This window comes from Cannabis sativa, chromosome 3 (assembly GCF_029168945.1).
Source record: "Cannabis sativa cultivar Pink pepper isolate KNU-18-1 chromosome 3, ASM2916894v1, whole genome shotgun sequence".
Lineage (NCBI taxonomy): Eukaryota > Viridiplantae > Streptophyta > Magnoliopsida > Rosales > Cannabaceae > Cannabis > Cannabis sativa.
This window is the reverse complement of record NC_083603.1, coordinates 41,495,725-41,517,612: the sequence shown is the minus strand read 5'-3', so window position 1 is coordinate 41,517,612 and position 21,888 is coordinate 41,495,725. Positions and strand designations below refer to the sequence as shown.

At 33.1% G+C, this 21,888-nt stretch overlaps 2 protein-coding genes across 2 annotated transcripts; both read right to left on the bottom strand.

Moving 5' to 3' along the window:
- Positions 1–5,289: 5,289 nt before the first annotated feature.
- Positions 5,290–7,748, bottom strand: LOC115709179 (alpha-L-fucosidase 1). Its single transcript, XM_030637223.2, has 2 exons — positions 6,745–7,748; positions 5,290–6,185 (listed from the first exon to the last, which is right to left on the bottom strand). Exons 1-2 carry the CDS (start codon positions 7,602–7,604, stop codon positions 5,420–5,422), a joined length of 1,626 nt encoding a protein of 541 aa, XP_030493083.2. The 5' UTR covers positions 7,605–7,748; the 3' UTR covers positions 5,290–5,419.
- An 861-nt stretch (positions 7,749–8,609) lies between these two features.
- Positions 8,610–14,944, bottom strand: LOC115709175 (probable LRR receptor-like serine/threonine-protein kinase At1g56140). Its single transcript, XM_061111141.1, has 22 exons — positions 14,670–14,944; positions 14,512–14,583; positions 13,513–13,584; positions 13,363–13,434; positions 13,171–13,242; positions 12,994–13,065; positions 12,836–12,907; positions 12,678–12,749; positions 12,524–12,595; positions 12,376–12,447; positions 12,206–12,271; positions 12,044–12,112; positions 11,799–11,843; positions 11,586–11,650; positions 11,119–11,495; positions 10,811–11,009; positions 10,547–10,720; positions 10,329–10,447; positions 10,004–10,214; positions 9,666–9,900; positions 9,409–9,559; positions 8,610–9,309 (listed from the first exon to the last, which is right to left on the bottom strand). Exons 1-22 carry the CDS (start codon positions 14,726–14,728, stop codon positions 9,010–9,012), a joined length of 2,718 nt encoding a protein of 905 aa, XP_060967124.1. The 5' UTR covers positions 14,729–14,944; the 3' UTR covers positions 8,610–9,009.
- Between the last annotated feature and the right edge of the window lie 6,944 nt (positions 14,945–21,888).

Genomic DNA, 21,888 nt, shown 5'->3' with positions numbered 1-21,888 from the left:
ACCTTAAAAAGGTAAGGTTTTTTCTTTGTGCCTCTTCATCGACAAAGTCATTGTTGTCAATTTGATTTTGCTAGATAGATGTTGGTGAGTGATGAATTTTTCGACCACATTTGATGTTGCTACAGGTAGATCTGAGTAAAAAAAAATTGGGGAAGAACAATGGATGAATTTGAATTGGGGTTAGAAATTTTTTGATTCAGGAGCAATGGATGAATTTGAATGTATATTAAATGTGTTTAATTTTATTTTAAGTATGTAATTTAGTTTTTTAATACATTATGTTTAATTGTAATATAATTTTTATATTTTTTTAATGATTTTTTTAATATTAAAATACTTTTTAAATGTTTAAATTAATTTTTTAAATAAAATATATAAATTAAATGACGTGGACTAATCAAAGAATGACACGTGGCCACTAACCTGGCACATAACGGCCAGGTACCTACGGAAGTTCCACACTAGTGACGGAAGGTATTTTTACCGCCAAAAATACGACTTAGGTATTTATCTGCTACTCGGCATAAAACTTAGGTATTTATGCCGCAAATTACTCTTTTAGTTTTAGTATTAATTTTGTTGTTTCAATTTTTTATCTTTTTAGTACTAATTTAGTTTTATTTTTTAATTTTACTAATGTTTTACTTATGAGTTTGAACTGCAAGATAAATCCAGATGCTATATCTTGAGGATTTCGTCCAACAACACAATGAACCATTCTATTCTGCTTGGAGGAGATTTAAAGAGCTTGGAGAGAGATGTTATCCCACTTTCTCAAGTGGATGTTTTACATGGCTCTTGTATAATGGACTTAACGATGAAACAAGAAGCTGGGTTGATTATGGAGCAGAGGCAACTGGAGCACCTTTATTAATGAGAGGCTATGATGTAATAAATCTGTTGAATGATATGGCAGATTTTGATTACGATTGACATTGGAATCCATCACTTCAGGGTTGGAGTCACCAATACCCACCTTATTGCCCAAATTCATCCCAACAAACTGAAAAAGAGGAGCAACTACTATCACTTCTACAATCACTTCCAGGAGAGATTAATCGCTTAACTGACATGGTGAGATCTTTATGTGATAATTCAATGACTCATGATTCAGAATGTAATAACTCCAATGATGAAAGTTATGAGAGTTGTTGGTACAATGAAGAAGGGTCATTATTTGAATACAAGAAAGATAATGAGCCTACAGTTGAAGATCAAGATCCTTGTGAAAAGGAAATCATTGAATATGAAATCATAAGTGAGGGTATGGATAGCCAAGTGAAGAGTGAGCAACAAGAAGAAGGGTTGTTAGATGAAAGTGTTGAAACTGTGACATTGGAGGATGAGGAAGAACATGACATCATTGATTCAACTGCATCAATGATATTGACAAACAAACCACCAATGGATCCATATATTTCATCAACACCATATTATATCCTCTACGAGCTACGAAAGGCTTCTCCCCAAGCTCATCATCGAAAGTCTTGTGTTGTTGGTGTGGCTTTTGGTTCAAACTCATTACATGCCAAGCTTGAGGGCATTTTTAAAAACAACTTTCAAGTTGTCCAGCATGATGCTTATTACGGGCATCAACCGCTTGTTGATGTGGCGCTCAGGTAAGTTTCCTTTCCTTTTTCTTTAATGTCACATTCGGGACAATGTCATATTTTAGTTTGGGGGGAGAGACTTAAAAATTTTAAATTCTGCACTTTAATTTCTGCATTTTAATTTTCTGTTTTAGTTTTTTGTTTTAGTTAAGGAATGGCAATAAGTTTGATGATAGGTGTATACTGCTGATTAGTGTGATGTGATCTGAAACAGTAAAATAACTGTGTGCTTGATTTTGTTAACTCTTTAGATTAGTTCGGATGTTTTGAAACCTGTGTTTTTCTGCAAATACTCAATCTGTGAAAATTGTTATAATTGTTTTACTATGGTTTGTGGTAAGATTGACAGGATAGCTTAGAACTTGCATGTTTATTCTTTTGAGGTGAAATCCTTGATAGTGTTCAATTGGAATATGACTTAGGCATTTGTTGGATAGTTTGAGCCTTTCAAGCCTACCATAATAATGTGTATTCCTAGTTAACCTTTTGAGCCTAAACCTGTTTTGTTTTTCACTCATTGATTTGAAAAATTGTGCAACTACACTATTAATTTTTCTTCACCATGTTATGCATGATATCATAAGCTAAATAATTAGTTTGGGGGAGAGAAATATTTAGTGTGAGAAAATAGTTAGAGGGAGAAGAACTTGTAAGATTGAGAAAAGAAAAAATGTGTGATTCAATGCCACTGAAAAAAAAATGAAATGATGATGAAATATGAATGATGGAAAAAAAAAACACAATAAAAAGTAAGAATGTGTTTGAAAAAAAATTCAGTGATGTTGGGAAAAATAATAGAGATATCTTCTCTCAATCTTGGTAAATGTGGGAACACTATGGGGTTTTGAAAAAGAAAAGCAAGAAGTTTGTGGGTTCTGTTTGTGTGCTTATGATATCTTGAGCCAAAATTGTCTTTTGTCTTTTTCTGAATATCTAAGCCATAATCCTAAACCTTGAAAAGACCTAATGATTCGAAAGGATATTGTCAACATTAGTGGAGAAAGGTAAGCATGCAAGCTTATGAGTTATCGGGCTTTGGAGCTGTTGGAAAGAGTAAAACTTTTATAACAATGTTTCACATATGGATAAATTTTGTGGTTATACATAGTGTTATCAATTGAGTATCCGAGTTAATTGTTAGAGTTAGTAGGATCAAAATTCTAGTTTATGCAAGGAAGAAAACAGAGCATGAGTCAGTAGCATAGTAATTATCTGATAGCATAGTTAATTTTTTTTTTATCTTACTCGGGGGCGAGTAAGAATCTAGTTTGGGGGATTTTGTTAGGTTATAATTAGCCTATATTTCGGGTCTTTAAAGTTAGCATTTTCTCGTCTATTGGTGTTTTTTGGAGCAGTTTTACGCTTGATTTTCATTATTTCAGGTTCCCGGAGTGTTAAAGTTCAAATTCAGTCAAATGGCAAAAAACTGGGATAAACTGGAAAAAAATTGGAAAATTCGGCTCCAGACGCGTCAGTAGTCGCGACCTCATGAGAGCCAGGTTGCGACCCTTTTTCCTGGTCGCGACTCTGGTCGCGACTTCGAGATTTGGCAGAACCTCTGATTTTTGGGGTTTGCCTGTAGTCGCGACCAGCTTAAAGGCTAGTCGCGACTTGGTACGGACGTCGTGGTTTTGACCTAATTTTTATTTTTCTCTCAATTGGAGGCACACTTCTCATCCCTATATAAGGAATACGACACTGAAGGTCAAAAGTAAGCAGAAATAAACCTAAATAGTGGATGCAAGTGGAGAGGAAGCTATCTTGAAGACCCGGAGCGATATCACCTTCTAGTTTCTTTCTTTTACCCTTAATTTCTTCTTTATGTTTGTTGTTGTTTCTGAATTAATCATGGATGTTTTTAGAGTTATGTTGAACTAAATTTCCCAATAAGGGAGGATGATGAATGTTGTTTAAGTTTATGCCTAGTTAATAAATAATTGTCATTCCTTCATCTTATGTGTGAATACTATCTATATTTGTGTTTAATTCCATGTGCAAGTTTGATCACCTTTTACATGTTTAATGATCTCAATTCGAAATCTGAAAAGTGAGAATTGAGAATGCTAAAATTTGGATAGTCTAGGTTTTGATGTGAAACGAAAGTATTTACATAGCCTCAGTGACCAATAGATTATTGCTTAATGCTGATTTTGTGTTGATTTAATTAAGAAGTTAATTAGAGAACATAAGATTTAGAACCTAAAAGATCTGAAAAGAGTTAGGTTAATTCATAATCTGTCATTCACATTAAGATAAGGATCGCAATTAGGTATTAACATTGGTAACTTATCAACAGGATTCACCTCCCTAATATCTCATCTTGATTAATCGTTGTTTATTCTCTTTTTAATTTTCTGAGTTATTTACTTTTTAATTGCAAAAATTATTATTTTTCCAAATAGAATCATAAGTATAGTTTAGTAGTACTTAATCCAATTCCCTGTGGTTCGACCTCACTTGCGTGAGATACTACTTGATTGCGTATACTTGCGTAGTAAACATAAAATTCGTAACAATCTACATGTCTCTTTTTGATTTAATATGAACAAATTCACCATTAGAAATTTGGAAAACAACAAAAATACACAAGGATAAACATTTTACTATAGTATTGATGTAATTTTTTTTGGATTATACTTGAGTTGGATTGTTTTAGAACTCCAGTTCAACTTTTTGAGATCTACCTTTCATGGATCTAAAAGTTTTTCATGGACATTAGTTTTATGCAAATTAAATTGGATTTCCGGTTGTTTTAGTTTCGTAGTAGTTTTTCTACACTTTTTTTTTATGAATTCGAAACAACCCATGTTTTGATTGATTATGGTCGTCTTCTCAGGTGAAGTCGCCAGAATTTATGGTGGTTCTCTTTCTGGTTGAATTTTCGTTTCAGTTGCGTTGGTTGCGCGATGGTTGCACGATAGTTGCCCAGGAAGCATGGATCGTGGGTTGAAGATGTGTGTAAGTGGTATTTGTGTAATTTTTTTTATTTGGGCTGTATGTTTGTTTATTTGGCGGAAGTATTTTTGTAATATTGTTATTTTTTTTTTTTTGTTAAAACTTAAAAAAAAAAAAAAAACTCAGATAAACTATTTCTAATTAGGTGATATATATTAAAATACCATATTTTACATTTAAGCAAAATATCCCAAATTTATTTATGTTATTAAAATGCATATTACGTATATCCAATAAAAATTCAAAATAAATTAGTATAGCATAAATATATGTAAAAAAAAAAATCCATAAACATAAGATTTTTGTTTTAAAAAAAGCATAATAAATGATTGCTTTGAACTTACTGCGATCTTTAGTTTCAATTTTACAATAAAAATAAGTTTTTTTTAAAAAAAGATACAGAACATAACATAGTAACAAAACAAAAATAAGTGTGGAACTCAATTGTACATAAAATGAAAAACATAAACATTTGCTAGCATACAAGGACCTTTTGATCTATCTGACATATAAATTATACATGATTAACACTAGCAAAATTCTATATCTTACCAACTTCAGTACTGACCATTGGTGTTATAAATTAGCATTGGATGATTTGGCCTTTGGCTTGCTTGTTATTGTTGCCTACAAAGGAATGGATTGTTCTACTTGAATAATTGAATAATATAGTCACTAAACATAAACAAAACATACAGTAACACAACATTACTAACAATACAACTCAGAAGAATTTTCATAACTATCATTACTTATCACCACCAAAGATAATATTAATAATGTAAACAAACATACCATTTAAAAATATACTTTTAAGAAAAGTTAATGGACATTAACAACGTATCTATAAAAATTTACATTGTGGCATGAGAAGCGTTGACAACAATAGGTTGAATACATGCAGTGGTGTTCTTGTAGTGTCTTCCTTGTGGATTGAATACATGGTTGCTCGGGTATGAATACCGATCCATATAAATTCCCAAGTACGAAATCAGTGGATCTTCTCTGGACTTGTCAATGACAAATCTCAAATGCTGAGATTTTACAGTAGGAAATTGCAACAGCCTCTGATATCCCACTGTGGTGCCATTTGCTACCTCCTTCCACCCCTCATCTGCATCAAATATCTCAAGGTGAAACTCGACAATCCGCTGCCCCATTTGAATTGGCTCCTGAATTCGTAAAACATTGAAGGACACTGGTTCTTTAAAGTCTATAGACAAAGACCAATCTGACTGATTCTTCTTAGGTGCTGGTGCTGGTGCCCAATATGTGTAGATACCTTCTTCAACGACATTATAAGCGTTGAAACGCGATCCTCTTGTACTGCTGGCAGAAAGTAGAGCATCTGTAGCTATGTTATGGGAGAATATTGACACTCTGAGCTCACTAAACTCTTGAAGCACTTTTATATCTTCAGGTGAAATTAGACCTGAGGAGTTTGGAGGCACATTTAGCAACAAAAGACAGTTTCTTCCAGCTGATTTGTAGTATATGTCAAGAAGAGTCAAAGCAGATTTTGGAACTTCTGATGCATGCCAAAACCATCCAGGCCTAATTGAGACATCACACTCGGCTGGCACCCAATCATGTCCATCTGGGTCTCCGCCTCTCGAATATCTGTTGAAGAAATAACCAATTCAACATTCAAGTGAAACAAACATAAGACGTTGAAAAAAGAAAATACACTTTCGAAAGGAAAGGATAATGCTCAATAAAATCCTTTGTTTTTATCTTCCCTTAACCATAATGACAAATCAATCACATAACAAACCATGATAGAATGCTGATGACAGAACAAAACAACTTCATTGTTCATTCTCAGTCAAGATGTTTCTAAATATAACTGGATTGACAACAAAAAGATTATAATGACAATCACATAACAAAAAACCAACACCAAACCAAACCATGATAGAATGCTGATGATGACAGATAAAATAACTTCATTCATTCATTCTCAGTCTAGATGTTCCTAAATATCATAGGATTGACAATAAACTTCAAGATTATAATGACAATCACATAACAATCAACCAACACCAAACCATGATAAAATGCTAAAACAATTTCATTCATTCTCAGTCAAGATCAAGATGTTCCCAAATATCATTGGAATGACAATAAATAAACTTGAAGATTATATAACTTAGAAAGAAAGAAAGTGAAGTGAACTCACTGAGGATCAGTGGCACCGATCTTGGCGTTACTGCAGTTGAAAAGAGACCAACAAGTAGAGTCTGCAACACCAGCCTCATCCCCAATCCACCTGGTGTCAGGACCAGCATCTGAAAATATCATAGATCCTGGCTGGTGCTGATGAATTACACTGAACCAATCATCAAAGAAATACTCCATAGATTTCTCCCCTTCTCCCTTTGCACCATCAAGCCATACTTCCTTGATATCTCCATACCTGGTGAGGAGTTCAGTCATTTGACCAAGATACAACTCATTGTACTCAACAGTCTTCCCATAAGCCTTATCATGGCGATCCCAAGGTGAAAGGTACAACCCCAAATCGATCCCAGCTTCCCTGGCGGCGGATGCCAACTCGCCGACGACATCGCCGGTGCCGTTTCTCCAGGGGCTGGAACTGACCGAGTAATTGGTGTAGTCAGATGGCCACAAGCAAAATCCATCGTGGTGTTTGGCTGTAAGAATTACCCGAGGAAACCCTGAGTCCTTGGCGACGTGGACCCACTGAGTGGCGTTGAGGAGTGTTGGGTTGAAGATGGAGGGATCGGCGTGGCCGGTTCCCCACTCGGTGTCTGTGAAGGTGTTAGGACCGAAATGGAGGAAGAGGGCCATGTTGCTGAGCTGCCATTGAAGCTGAGAAGCTGAGGGAATGGGGAGAACTGGGAGTGGGGGTGGAACTGGAACACTCGATGATGATGAAGAAGAAGAGAGAGTAAACAAGAGCAAAAGTATAGATAACTGAGGTAAATGTGAAATGGGTATTGTGAATTTAGGGAAATAAAGGGTCCTGGGAATGAGAAATGAGCTTCCGCCATGAATGTTGTTCTCATTCTCAGTCATGATGGGCTGAGCCAAAGTTGGACTGTTGGAGGAGACGACTCATTGAGAACACTTTGCTTAAAGGCCCTCTCCTCTTTATTTAATTATTTATTCACTTTTGCTTTGTATGTAAGTGAAAATTGATGCATAAGTTGGAAAAAAAAAAAAAACCTTTTGATGTAATATTAAAAAATTATGGTAATAATTCTTAAGCTTGAAAAATTAGGTACTTACAAATTAAGGAGATTCTTGAGTTTGAGACTATTAATATAATGGCTAATTAACATTTTTGCCCCCTGAACTTTAACATGTACTAAATCATGCCCTCTAAATTTTTAAGGTCGTTAAAAATACCCCCTGAACTATTTAGATTGTTGGATTTAAGGACTTTTTTCCAATTTTAGTAAAAAAGTCTAACATGGATGAAAGTTCATGGGCCATAATTTAGTATATGTCAAAATTCGAGGAGTATGATTTGGTAGATATCAAAGTCTGGGGAGCATGATTTAGTACATAAATAATCACTGAAATAGTGAAATTGAATGAAATTAGACAAAAGTCCTTAAATCCAACAATCTCAATAGTTTAGGAGGCATTTTTAACGGCCTTAAAAGTTCAGGAGGCATGATTTAGTACATGTCAAAGTTCAGGGGACAAAAATCCTAATTAGCCTAATATAATTTTACGGATATATTAAAATTAAAATTAGAGTAAATAGTGGCATAAGTACTTAAAGTTTTAAGTTTATAAGTGACATAAACTCAATGTAAATTTTTAGTGGCATAAATACCCAATATTTGTAAAAATGTAATTTTTCTCTAATTTCATGAGTACAAATTTTGTTATTTTCTTAAACAAGCCACATATAAGGTCTAAATTTTGAATCATTGGGTCTAAACAGAAACATGTATTATCAGTCACTTCTAAATATTTTTTTAACAAATTCAAAACAGAGTTTGTACCGATAAATTTAATCTCACAACATTTACCTCAATACTAAAACATTAAGGTTTGGTAGTTAGTAAGTGCAAAATAAACCCCACAAATCACTTACACAAGCAATATGAAACAGAAAACATACAAAGTCTCTTAACACCAATCTCAATCCATGGTATAAATATATGTATGTATTATAGTCCTTAATATGTAAACATACATATATTTATAGAATATCTCACATAACAAAATTAAACTTTTACTCAACACCTGTAGTATAGTGTTGCAAACAATGGACTCATCTACCACAATATGTTGGTTTGTACTTGAAAACGATTCATAAAAGCCATAATCTAGATTCTAAACATGGATACATAACAAGGTGCATATGTTGACATGCCCTGATTTTTCTATCATATCACACATGACTTGCAATACCAAATTCATAGCGAAACAAACACTAGCCATGTTTTATCAACTTCATCATGCACTAACCATCTGCCTTCATGCTTGTACAAGGATCAGTCCCTTGTGCAATTCGACTCATTAGGCTGCTGACATCGTTGTATTTCCAGTCAACTAAGTAACTAGGCCTTAAAAATTCAGTATCCACATCAGTATCTACTGAAAGCATTGCTACCACTTTCGACATTGATGGACGAGTTGCAGGTGATGTTCGAGTGCATAAAAAAGCTACACGTATGATTTTTCTCACTTCTTGCTCAATGAATTCTGACAGTTTTGAATCCACCAGTTCGATTTCACGGCCTTCTTCATGTAGATTCCAAGCCTAGTGAGCATAAACAAGAATGAAATTGTGTTTGTTAGGTGGATACAAAAAATTATGCTATTCAACTATTGAAAGCTATGATTGTAATCGTTTTAGTACCCATTCAAGAAGATATGCATTCTCTTGACCTAAGTCCGGGTCAGAATTTGGTCTGCCAGTAAGAATTTCTAATGCCACAACTCCAAAAGCAAAGACATCTGTTTTCTCAGTAAGGTGACCAAGCATGGCATATTCAGGTGCAAGATAACCACTACAATATCAATGAAAGATTAGTGAATAGTTTGTAATTGTTACTAATAATCATAATGATAGTGTAAAATAAAAAATTAAGTATGATCAATCATAGAAAATCTTACATAGTTCCTGCAACTCCTGCTGTACTTATATGAGTCTTTTGATCTTCATACAATTTGGCCAAACCAAAGTCTGATATTTTGGGAGTGAAATTAGAGTCAAGAAGAATGTTACTGGATTTGACATCCCTGTGCACAATTCGAACTCTTGATTCCTCATGTAGGTAAGCTAGACCTCTTGCTATGCCTAAGCAAATGTCAAACCGCGTTGACCAATTCAAATTCAAGCTCTGGTTACCTGATCATGACAGTTACATGATTTGTTATGTTTAGTGTAACTTTTGGTTCTTAAAATACAGTCACTGTTATTTGTATAAGCAACAAATGCATTATTCTCATACCATACAGTGCTTGATCAAGGCTCTTATTTTCCAAATACTCATAAACAAGAAGCCTTTTGTCTCCCTCAATACAACAGCCATATAATTTGACGAGGTTACGATGTTGCACAGCAGATATTGTGGCGATTTCAGCCACAAATTGGCTCTTTCCTTGCTTAGAAGTCAAAGACAATTGCTTCACTGCAATAATTCTTCCATCTTCAAGTGTTCCCTATTATAAGTTGTATCAAATGTAAAAATGTAGTCACAATGGAATTTGACTACATTTCATATCAATACTAAAAGAGATTTTTATGTTATGAAATTGATTAATGCAACTGCACACCTTGTAAACAGGTCCAAATCCTCCTTCTCCCAACTTATTTGAAGAATCAAAATCATTTGTCGCGGTCTTAAGTTCAGCATAACGGAAAGTCAATGGTTTAACATCAATCCCCCAAAACTCTGCAAATGATCAGCTAACAATCATTAAGCTTTCAAAATTACAATTCTCTTTCAACCAACAACTAGTAATTTGCAACAAACGTATAGAAAAGTGTGTACCGTCGTCGCCATCTTTCATTTGTGACTTTTTTCTTCTCTGAATAAGATAGAAGGCCACTAAAATTGACATAAAGCTCAAAATGACGACCCCAACAGTGATCCCTGCAATCAAACTAGTTCTGCTCTTCTTATTGCTTAAACTTGGAGAAATGTTACTGACAGTAGGTGTGAAATCTGTATCAAAAAGATATATTCAACTACATTATCCTAATTGATATTGTTGAAATGATTCCAGCAGTCAAACTAGTTCGACTATGTTATTACCTTGAGTAGCACTGATTGCTGAAATGGAAGGTCCATAATTACCATTTGCTGGTATGCAACAAGTTCCTTTTCCAGCCCAAAACAGATGGATTTCAAGGTAGTTCTGTGAGACCACAGCCTTAAATTCCTTCTGGACCGCCTTGAAAGAGATTCCACCTGCCTCTTTTCTAATATCAAAATTTTGCATTACACGGTTTCCCTGTCATAAATTTGCACTACAAATAGTCATGAACCAAGTTGATAAAACATTAATTTAAGTTCAAAAGAAAATTAAGAGAGACATCCTAGGAAAACTAAGCACTCATTACTTGGATATAAATATCAAATATACGTTTGCCAAGACTTTTCCAGGTGCGATAATTTTCAAAAGCAGTTTCTGCAAAGTGGAGTTTGACAGTGTAGTTGCCATTTTGAAGCCCCAGACCATAGTATCTTAATGATGAAGGAGAAAGCCTTGCAGTCTCGAATAATTCCGAGTCTAAAGTATTTATGAATTGAGATGATGAAGTACTTATAAAGGTATCACTGTCATTCCAAAGGAAATGTCCAACATTGCTTACTGCCCATCTTTTAGAGCGGGTAACAAAATGAGTAGCTGGACCAAGAGTCTCATCATCTTTCTCATACACAACACCATCAGAAGATGTAATTTGTTCACCACCACAGTTGATCCGAAAGTTAGAATCTACAGAATCAAGAAACACATAAAAAATTTAGTTAAGAAAGTGCTAAGTAAGTAATATTGATTAATATAAGTAGAAAAAAAATTACTTACAGAGGGATTGATCTCGATTACATGGAAAATTTCTCTGAAGGCAGTCCAAACCTAAAAGAAAATTACTAAAAACAAACTAAGCATAAATTAGACCAATCATTGAAGTTGATTATACAACAACATAATCTTGAAACTTTATTTGCTTAGCTATCACCAAGAGCAATAATGTGGGTGGGAAGATGTTATAGATAGCTTCACAAGAAAAAAAAATACCTGTTGTTTGAATTATCTATAGTAAAATTGTTGCCAACCAAGTTACTGCATCAAAAAGGTGAAGTATAAATACTAGTCTATCTTCATGTAAGTCGTTTTTTGTCATCTAAGTCTTTGCTATGCAGTAAAACAAGCATCAACATAACACAAAAGTACTAAATCATATGGGTGTCATTTTATGGATGAAAATGAACCAAAAATTAAAGTGAAAAAAGAAAAAAATTAACATTTCTTGAAAGGCATACATCTGTAAATTTTGTTGATCATTAACCCAAGAAGGAATGCTTCCGGCAAAATTATTGTATGATAGATCTCTGCAAGCATAAGATATAGTACATCAGTGTTAATTTAGATTGATTACCATGAATCCTACTAAACATACTAAAATATTATATATATTAACTCACATGTTGAGAGGAGATGAACTGTTTTTCCAAGGCAAGGTACCATTTAGACTATTGTTTCCAAGAAACCTGATTAAAGGAAACAAAATTACTTGGTTTGATATATTCCATAATAGTAGCTAGCTACTATGATATAATGCAATTAAAGAGAGACAAGGATATATATTAATTACAAATAAATAAGTGAATCAATGTTGAAAAGAGAGTCTGGAATCGGTCCATTTAACTTGTTAAAGCTCAAATCCCTGTAAAGATAAAAGCACGATTTCATAGTTAGAAAATAGTGTATGTTGGGTAGTTTTGAGTCCCTTAATGACTTACAGACGTTCCAATTGTGTGAGTTGGCCAATACTCGATGGAATTGTGCCAGTGATATCATTGTTTCTCAGTTCTCTGCAGGTTATATACATTGTGAGTTGTTAATTTGACAATAATCCAAGAGATTGATTTTGTGTTGAGAAAGAGTGTTACTTACAAATTTACAAGAGACTTTATATTGGTGATAAATGCAAGAGAGGAACTTGTATTAGAAATATCACTCAACCGCCTACATATACATAATTCACAGTTATACTTAAGATTATTAGCTTTAAAAATTTGAAGATGAAAATTTTATTGAGCCCTGTTACTCACAATTGTACTAAAGAAGTTAGATTTGCTAAGGTTGATGGTATAGGCCCTTGAAAAGAGTTCCCTTGCAAAACCCTGTATCAGCACAAACAAATAGCTAACTATTGTGAATAAACAGATATAGACGTTGCAAACTAAGTATACAGTTCAACTTTTCTTACAAGGCAGTAAGATTTGACCAACTTCCTATGAAGTGAGGAATCTTGCCTGTGAGTTCATTATCTGATGCAAATCTGGTAAATAAAAGATCATCATGTCATAATTAGACAATAAACTTTTTAAACTTATTTTAAATCATATCATATCATATCATCATGAGAGGGCAAGAAACAGTTTACAATTTTTTTATGCTTCGGAGATTTTCAAATGTTGAAGGAATCTCGCCACTAACTCCACAACTGGGAAAACTACTATAAAATATACAAGGACAAGCAAAGGAATCAGGGTGGATATTGGCACCAATTTACAACTCCATTACTCACTAAGTTGAATAGGAAATCCCAAAGGATAAATTGTTACCACCAACTTACAATATTTCTAATTTGGTCAAATTCCCTAGTTCTGGCGGCAGCGGACCAGAGAAATTGTTCGATAGAAGGTACCTATATACAAAATTATTTTCAAGATTTAATGTCAATAATAATGTGATTGAATTGGTCAATGGAAATTTAATAACTTACAAAGTTGATAGCTGAGTAAGTAGTCCCAATTCCTTCGGGACCTCTCCTGACAATGCATTCGTATCTAAATTCCTTGTAGTAATCCCAAAAAGAAAAGGATAAGTAGAGAGAAGTATTTTGAACATTACATCATACTAAGTCGGGTATAAACAAGTAACTAACCATTGTTAATGTACAAATATAAACATTGCAATACTATTACAACAAATTAATACACATTTATTCAGTTCAACTTTTCTTACAAGTTAGTAAGATTTGACCAAGTTCCTATGAAGTCGGGTATCTTGCCTGTGAGTTCATTATCATATGCATAACTGGTAAATAAGAGATCATCATGTCATAATTAGATCACAACAAACTTCTTAACTTTTTTTTTAAATCATATCATATCATGATGAGGTTACATAGAAGAAACAGCTTACAATTTTTTTATGCTTTGTAGATTCTCAAATGTTGAAGGAATCTCGCCACTAACTCCACAACTGGAAAAACTACTATCAAATGAACAAGGAAAATTAGCAAGTGAATCAAGATGGATATTGGGACCAATTGAGTTGAATAGGAAAATTAGCAAGTGAATCAAGATGGATATTGGGACCAATTGAGTTGAATAGGAAATCTCAATGAATCAATTGTTACCACCAACTTACAACAATTCTAATTTGGTCAAATTCCCTAGTTCTGGGGGCAGCGGACCAGAGAATTTGTTTGATAGAATGTACCTATATACAAAATTATTCCAATATTTAATGTCAATAATAATGTACCTATATACAAAATTATTTCATCAAGAATAACTTACAATGATGATAGCTGAGAAAGTAGTCCCAATTCCTTTGGGACCTCTCCTGACAATGCATTCATACTCAAGTCCCTAGTAGTAATCCCAAAGAGAATATATATAAAGAAATGAACAACTTAAGAGAAATATTTTGAACAAATATCATACTAAGTCTTGTTAATTTGTTCCAAGCTCAAATTTTAAGTTTGTAGGCTTACAAGTATTGCAAGTTAGTGAGGTTTCCAATTGATGGAGAAAGAGAACCAGTCAAGAAATTGTAGCCCAAACTCCTACAACACAAAGTGTAAATGAATTAAAGTTGTAAAGAGGTGAAGGTGATGATAAGCATTGAAAGGTCAGAAGAATAAGCACATACAGATAGGAGAGAAAGGTCAGAGTCCATAGCTCTTCAGGAATCTCACCAATAACATCCATTTTATAAACCTTCCTGCATTGTGATTATAACCAAAACTGAATCACAAATCAAAGTTGGATCATATATCACTTTAAAGGATGTTCACTGCATCCTACGCGTACGTGCAATTTTTATTATTATTAATTTTCTTATATTTTAAATTAAATGAATAGCTTGCACATAAATTTATGATATTTTGGTAATTATGTAATTATTATTTATTAGGCATGCAACAAAAATTAATATATTACACAAAAAAAAAAAAAATTTTTTTGAGAGAGTAATATATTAATTTTGTAAAATACATTATCTTACCATAATAATATTTAAAAATATTATTTGCAAATTATAATTTTATTACAAGGGGCTAATTTTTAAAATTAGAACAGGCCTCCATAATGTTTAAGACAGCCCTAGTAATGAGTTAATAGGATCTTTGCAAAATTATGAAATGACCTTGAAAAGATGGAATAAGGATAAAAAGAAAAAAGAAAAAGAGAAGGGTAGTGGCAATGTGGGTTTTGTTAAAAGGATGAGTACTATAAAAGCAAATTTGTTCATGTAATTTTGTAGACATAGAGATATAAAAACTTATGGAGGGATAATCCAAGTCATCGATGTTGGAGTCATCTATGGCGGTACCACTGCATGGTTCTCCACTTATGTTCCAATTTTGAGTGTCAGCCTTGATCTTCCATTGCTCAAAGATAGAATTACTGCATGCATGCATCTCAACCAAATTAATTACCAAAATCATTATTTCACAAAAGAATAATGTTGTAATCATACAGTAGAAAGCATTAATGGGGAAAAACAACTTTTTTTTGGTAGTTAAAACAATATATAGCAATAAATTAAGAGAGAAGAAGACCTTCTGAGGGAGCTGTAGTGGCACTAATTACAGCGAACTGAACAACATAGATACTGAAAATAGTAGTATAGATTGATAGAAATGATGACATGATCTATAATAATAATAATAATAATTTCACATCTAGTTTCTTATACAATTGATCATATAACAGAATTTGTCGATGGACATGTAGAATATTAGCTTATAGAAAGGGAAATCCTTCTAAATATAAATGAGAATGATAGTATTGAGCAGTTCTGCCTTGGTTATTTATTTTATTATATTTTATTGTTTGCACTTTTAAAGTCTACCTACCTATTGGGTCCCCTCTTCCCTTTATTTTTTTTTTTTGAAAGACCCCTCTTCCCTTTATTTATTGTGCTTTTTATGGCCACCTTTTTTTTTTTTTTATGGCCACCTTATTCACATATTGTTAGCCATTAAGATTTGGGTTATTTGCGGCAAAACCTCCTTAAGTGGTTAGGTTTTTGCAACTAACCCTCAATTCTAAAATTTTTGCGGTAAAACTCCCTAAACTCAAGTTCCGGTAGCAATTAGCCCTTTCTGTCCATTTTTAGCAGTTAAATGCCACGGTAGAATGTCCACGTGTACACAGTGTACACGTGGCACAATTTTATTGGTCCATGTAAATAAATATTTAAAAAAATAAAAAAATTAATTATTTTAAAAATACAAAAATAAAAAAAATTAATTTTTCTTTAAAAATTAAAAATTTTATTTTTATATTTTTTTTTCTTTTTCTTTTCTCTCTTCTTCTTCTTCTATCACGCCTCTTCTAACCCTAGCTGACTCCCCCAAAATCCCATCCTCAAAAACCCTAGCCGACTCCCCATTCCCAGCTCCACGCACAGCCAACACCGATCTCAGCCGCAGCTGCGCCTCCGTCCTCTCCTCACCACCGAAAAACGGTTGTATAGTCCCCAACCCCAACACCATAACCACCTTCAAGCTCGCACTCTCCTCCGAAACACGCACGCCAGGTTTGCGGCATACGTTGGCCCCGGCGCTGTCTCCCCCTAAAAAGCACTTGGACACGTCGGCCTCCTCCGGGAGGATTCCTTCTCTGGCGAGAGACGGTAGTTGACGGAGATTACGATGGAAGGGATTTTTCGAGCCATCGTCGGAGAACCACTGTCGAACCACCATGTGCGGTGCTGCCCAGGTTTGACAGTGATGAAATGGATAGTGAACTGTGGGAAGAGATGTTCTTGACAGGGGGGAAGAGATCTGGGAAGGTGGTGGTGGTGGTATGTTCGACGGAGGTTTGGGAAAGAGGTGGTGGTGGTGTCGTGCGAAGAGATCTGGGCAAGGGGGAATCAGCGTGAATTGGGCGAGGAAAACTGATATAGAGAGCTGGTGGTGGTTTGGGCAAGGGAGAACGATGATGGTAGATGTGGCCTGAGGCTTGAGGTGAGTGAACAACGAAAAAGAAAGAAGAAAGAAGAAAAAGGAAAAAAAAAAAAAAATTAATTTTTTCTGATTTTAATTTTTTTATATATTTATAAATTATGGTTTTTTTTATTTTTTTTTAATTTTAAAATTTTTTATTTTTTTTAAATATTTATGTACGTGGACCAATAAAATTGTGCCACGTGTACACTGTGTACACGTGGACATTCCACCATGGCATTTAACAGCTAAAAATAGACGGAAAGGGCTATGTGCTAACAGAACTTGAGTTTAGGGAGTTTTACCGCAAAAATTTTAGAATTGGGGGTTAGTTGCAAAAACCTGACCACTTAAGGAAGTTTTGCCGCAAATAACCCTTAAGATTTATGGCCAGGTCCAAGTTCATATATTTTTCTTCCCGTCTTGTACTCAATTATTATGAGCTCCTCTAGTACTATATAGAGTACTCGGCTGTCGGCGAAGTAATTTGGGTGTTTGGCGAAAAATTAAAATTTAATGTTTTATTAAAATAAAATATATCAATTAATACTTTGTAAATTTGATTTTTTTTAAGAAAAATACTTCATAAATTTAAAATATGTAAGAATTTTAAAATCATGTATATTGAGACTACAAAATTTTTATAATTTCTTTTATAAATGCATATTTACTCTTATGAATATTTATTATGTATACTATACATTATAAAAAAAAATATTTATATTATATATATAAAGGGTCGGATAATAAAAAAAGAGCCTTTTGATATAAGGGGTCTTGTCAATGAACTGCCATATGCTTGGACCGACCCTGGTACTATAGATGTGGGTTGGGTTTTTCAGTAAGACACAAAACCAGTGCGAGCGCAGAAGAGACAAGCACGACACACAAAAATATATGAGTTTGGACCAAGCTCAACGCAATGTCGTAGATTGACACACACATGACACAATAAGGGTCGGGTCTGAGTTCGGAGCCTGGTCGGGATTTGGGGCTGGGCCAAGGTCTAGGGTTGAGGCTTGGGTCTGAGTTCTGGGGCCAGTGTCAAGGTTTGGAACTAGAGTCCGCATCTAGAGCTAGGATCACAGTCGGGATTGCGGTTTATGGTAAAATAGTATATTATTATACAACTTATTAATACAAGTCAATACTAAACATAGTATTATATTAAATAAAACTATACGTGTACAAATAAATTATTGATTATCATGTTGCTATTAATTAAGTTGTTTATTGTACATAATTACTAAAAGAATTTTTGAAATCATCATTAGTGATGATTATATTAGTGCGCCACTTTTAAAAATATGCATTGTTTTTCAGTGTTTAAATTTTTCTGTATTTTTTAAAATTTTGTAAAATGTGCTAAATAACTATAATATACACATTATATAAAAAATAGACTAAAAAAGTTTGTCTAATGTCGAAACAAATAAGAGTACATTCGTATATCACTCTTAAAAATGTGCATTATAAAATTCACCAAAAATAAATTCTTAATTTCATTAATACAATAATATAAATATAAATTAAATATATAAAAAATATATAAAAAAAATATCGTGACTACAGTGCACAGCATAGAAAAAACCTCAAAATGGTGTGTTGATTGCAGTCTCCTTAGAACATTAACCACGACATATATACATTTGAGAAATGCTAAAAGGCACTAGTGGTCTCTAGCACCTTCCTATGTGTTAATATTGCTATTGGTTCAACTACGTATCAGGTCCCACATAATTTAATATAATATTTTTGAGGAAGTATCGGTAACCAATCACAACGTGACATGTGCTGGGCACCATTGATACCTAATAACAATGCTCTATACATTTATGTCGGGTCGTTGGAGGTAGGGGTGGGCATCCGATCCAATTCAACCTTTTTTTCCTCATCCGATCCAATCCAATTAGTAATTGGATTTGGAAAATCATCATCCGATCCAATCCAATTAGACCTCAAAATCCAATCCAATCCAATCCAATTACTAATTGGATTGGATCGGTTTTTTAATTGGATATCCAATCACACAGCTAAAGTTCAATGTTAACTTAAAATTATGAAGAAAAATACATAAAAACTAAGTATTACATTTTATTTAAGTTTAATACTTCATAAATATACTATTTTTGCAAGTGTAATGTAGCAAAAAGTTTTAAATAATTAAAACAACAACATTTTTAAGCAATAAAATAGATCAAAACATCATAAAAATAAATACACAAAACAATCAAGTGTTACAAATTCAATATAAAAAAAAAATCTAATAAAATCTAATAAATATATATTATATTTTTTAATATTTTTTATAGTTGGAGGTGCTCTTAGTGTTAACTCATCTTATTAAGTTTTCCTTGCATATCGACTTAGACTTTTCAAAGTCAATACTTAAAGAGACTTTTGTTTTCTATTACAAGACAAGACACTCATGTTTGTTTTATTGAGCAACTTGCGTGACCATCAATTTATAATTAAAGTGACACTTCATTATTAATTCATCGACTCCTTCAAATTCCAATTTGAGTTTTATTATATAGCCTTATTTTTAAAGTATATATAGTTAAAAACATCATTAAAAAAATTAAATATATACTACTTTATATTAAAAATATTTCAAAAAAATCGTAAATAAAAAAATCTAGTAAAATGATCCTTTAATGAGATTTATTACATAAATTTTTCTATAATATATATTACTTTTAAAGAAATTTGGTGCATTAATGTACTCATGTTATTAAGTTTTCCTTGCATAACGACTTAGACTTTTCAAAGTCAATATTTTGTTTTATGGTAAATGACGGCAAAACCCCTAATACTTTGGTTTTGGTTTCACTAAACCCCCACAATCTAAAATTAAGTTGTTAACTGCCAGGTTGGACTGGACCGAGGACACGTGGCACAATTTTATTAGTCCACGTAAAAAATTATTTAAAAAAAATTAAAAAAATTAATTATTTTAAAAATAAAAAAAATTCTTTTTCTTATTTTTTTTTCTTTTTTCTTTGTTCCTTTCTTTCTTTTTTCCTCTTTCTTTTTCTTCTTCTTTTTTTCTTTTTCTTTCTTTTCGTTTGTTTTTCTTTTTCAGCTCCATCACACTTCTTCTCTCTCTCTCTCTCTCTCTCTCTCTCTCTCTCTCTCTCTCTCTCTCTCTCTCTCTCTCTCTCTCTCTCTCTCTCTCTCTCTCGAATAGTTGCAGGTACAGGGCCGCCGCAGTTGCCGAGGACCACCAAGCCAACAATGTCGTCGTCGCCGTTGCAGACCGACCCAGGTGCAGCCACCGAGAACCGCCGCGTACAGCACGATCGATCTCAGCCCCAATCGATCTCAGCGCCGATCGATCTCAGCCACGGTCGATCTCCTCTCTCTCTCTCTCTCTCTTCCTCTCTTTCTCTATATATTTAGGGTTTTTAAATAATTGTGGGAAAATACATTTAGGGTTTTCAAATAATAATTTTGGGGTTGATTTCGTATATACGTATATGTATATATGTGTGTATTTGTTGGATTTAGATTTGTTTGAATTGGTTTGAGCCTTGTTTTGTTGTTGTTTTTTTTTTTCTGTGATTTGAATGGTGGTGGTGGTAACAGTGTGATTGAGGAAGAAGATGAGGAAGAAGATGATTTTTTTGGGTTTAGTTTTGAATGTGATTTTTCTGGTTTTAGTTTTGGGAAGAACTTGATTTTTTTTGGGCTTATTATTTCAGGTAGAAGAAGAAGAGAATGGTGGTGATGGCTGGGAAGAAAGTGAATGGTGGTGGGTGGTGGAAGGAAGGAAGATGGTGGTGATGGGGATGGCTGGGAAGGAAGGAAGATGTGGTGGGTGGTGGCTAGGAAGGTTACTGTGGACAAAGAAAAAGAAAGAAAGGAAAAAAAGAATTTTTTTTTTTTATTTATAATATATATTTTTTAATTTCAAATTAATTTTATTTTAATTTTTTAATTTTTTTAAATAATTTTATACGTGGACCAATAAAATTGTGCCACGTGTCCTCGGTCCAGTCCAACCTGGCAGTTAACAGCTAAATTTCGACGGAAGTGTGTTTTTGCTAACAGAATAGTGGTTTTGGGGGTTTACCCGCAGAAATTTGGGTTGTGGGGGTTTAATGAAACTAAAACCAAAGTATTAGGGGTTTTGCCGCCATTAACCCTTTGTTTTATGGGTAAATACCATTTTATATTTTGTGTTTTGCAAAGTTATTAATTGGACTATCTATTTTGTTAAATGACAAAATAAACTATGTATTTTCCAAAATGGTACAAAAAAAACTCTAAACTGATTTTTTATTAAAATAAAATTTAATAATAATCTGATAAAAAAGTATTATGACAAAACTGTTTATATTTTCTGTATCTGTTTGAGTTAAGAATTATTTTCAAGTTGGTCATATTAAAAAAAAGTTGTCAAAAATTAAGTTCAGGGTCCTATTTTTACTATTTTAGAAAATACAAGATATATTTTATAATTTAACAAAACAGATAGTCTAATTAATAATTTTTACAAAATACAATGTCTAAAATAATATTTATTTTCGTTTCATTCCCTATTTTCCACAAGCTAGATGGACTGCTGACTTAGAATTTTCTTTTCTATTACGAGACAACAAGACAACAAGAGACTCATGTTTGTTAATTGGGTGACCATCAATTTATGAGGTGACTGATCCTCTTTATTAATTCATCGAGACCTTCAAATTAATTCCAATCTCTTATTTTTAAATTATGTATAGTTAAAACATCGAATTAAAGCATGTATCCAAATTTTAACATTTTTAAAATTTAAGAACTGAAAATAAAATAAAATAATGCAATGAAATCCCCAAAAAAAAATCTTATTAATTATTTGTTGGAAATTTATAAATTAATTAGTCTTAAAGTCCTTTTTCTTTTTTTGGTTTTAAGTTTAAAAACTAATGATGA

Coding starts and splice junctions, on each gene's coding strand:
- LOC115709179 (XM_030637223.2), bottom strand. CDS start 7,604: ATGACTGAGAATGAGAACAACATTCATGGCGGAAGCTCATTTCTCATT. Junction 6,186..6,744: donor ATCGGTGCCACTGATCCTCA/GTGAGTTCACTT, acceptor TTTCTTCAACAG/ATATTCGAGAGGCGGAGACC.
- LOC115709175 (XM_061111141.1), bottom strand. CDS start 14,728: ATGGATGTTATTGGTGAGATTCCTGAAGAGCTATGGACTCTGACCTTT. Junction 13,585..14,511: donor CTCACTAACTTGCAATACTT/GTAAGCCTACAA, acceptor GATTACTACAAG/GAATTTAGATACGAATGCAT. Junction 10,721..10,810: donor AGCAATCAGTGCTACTCAAG/GTAATAACATAG, acceptor TTTTTGATACAG/ATTTCACACCTACTGTCAGT.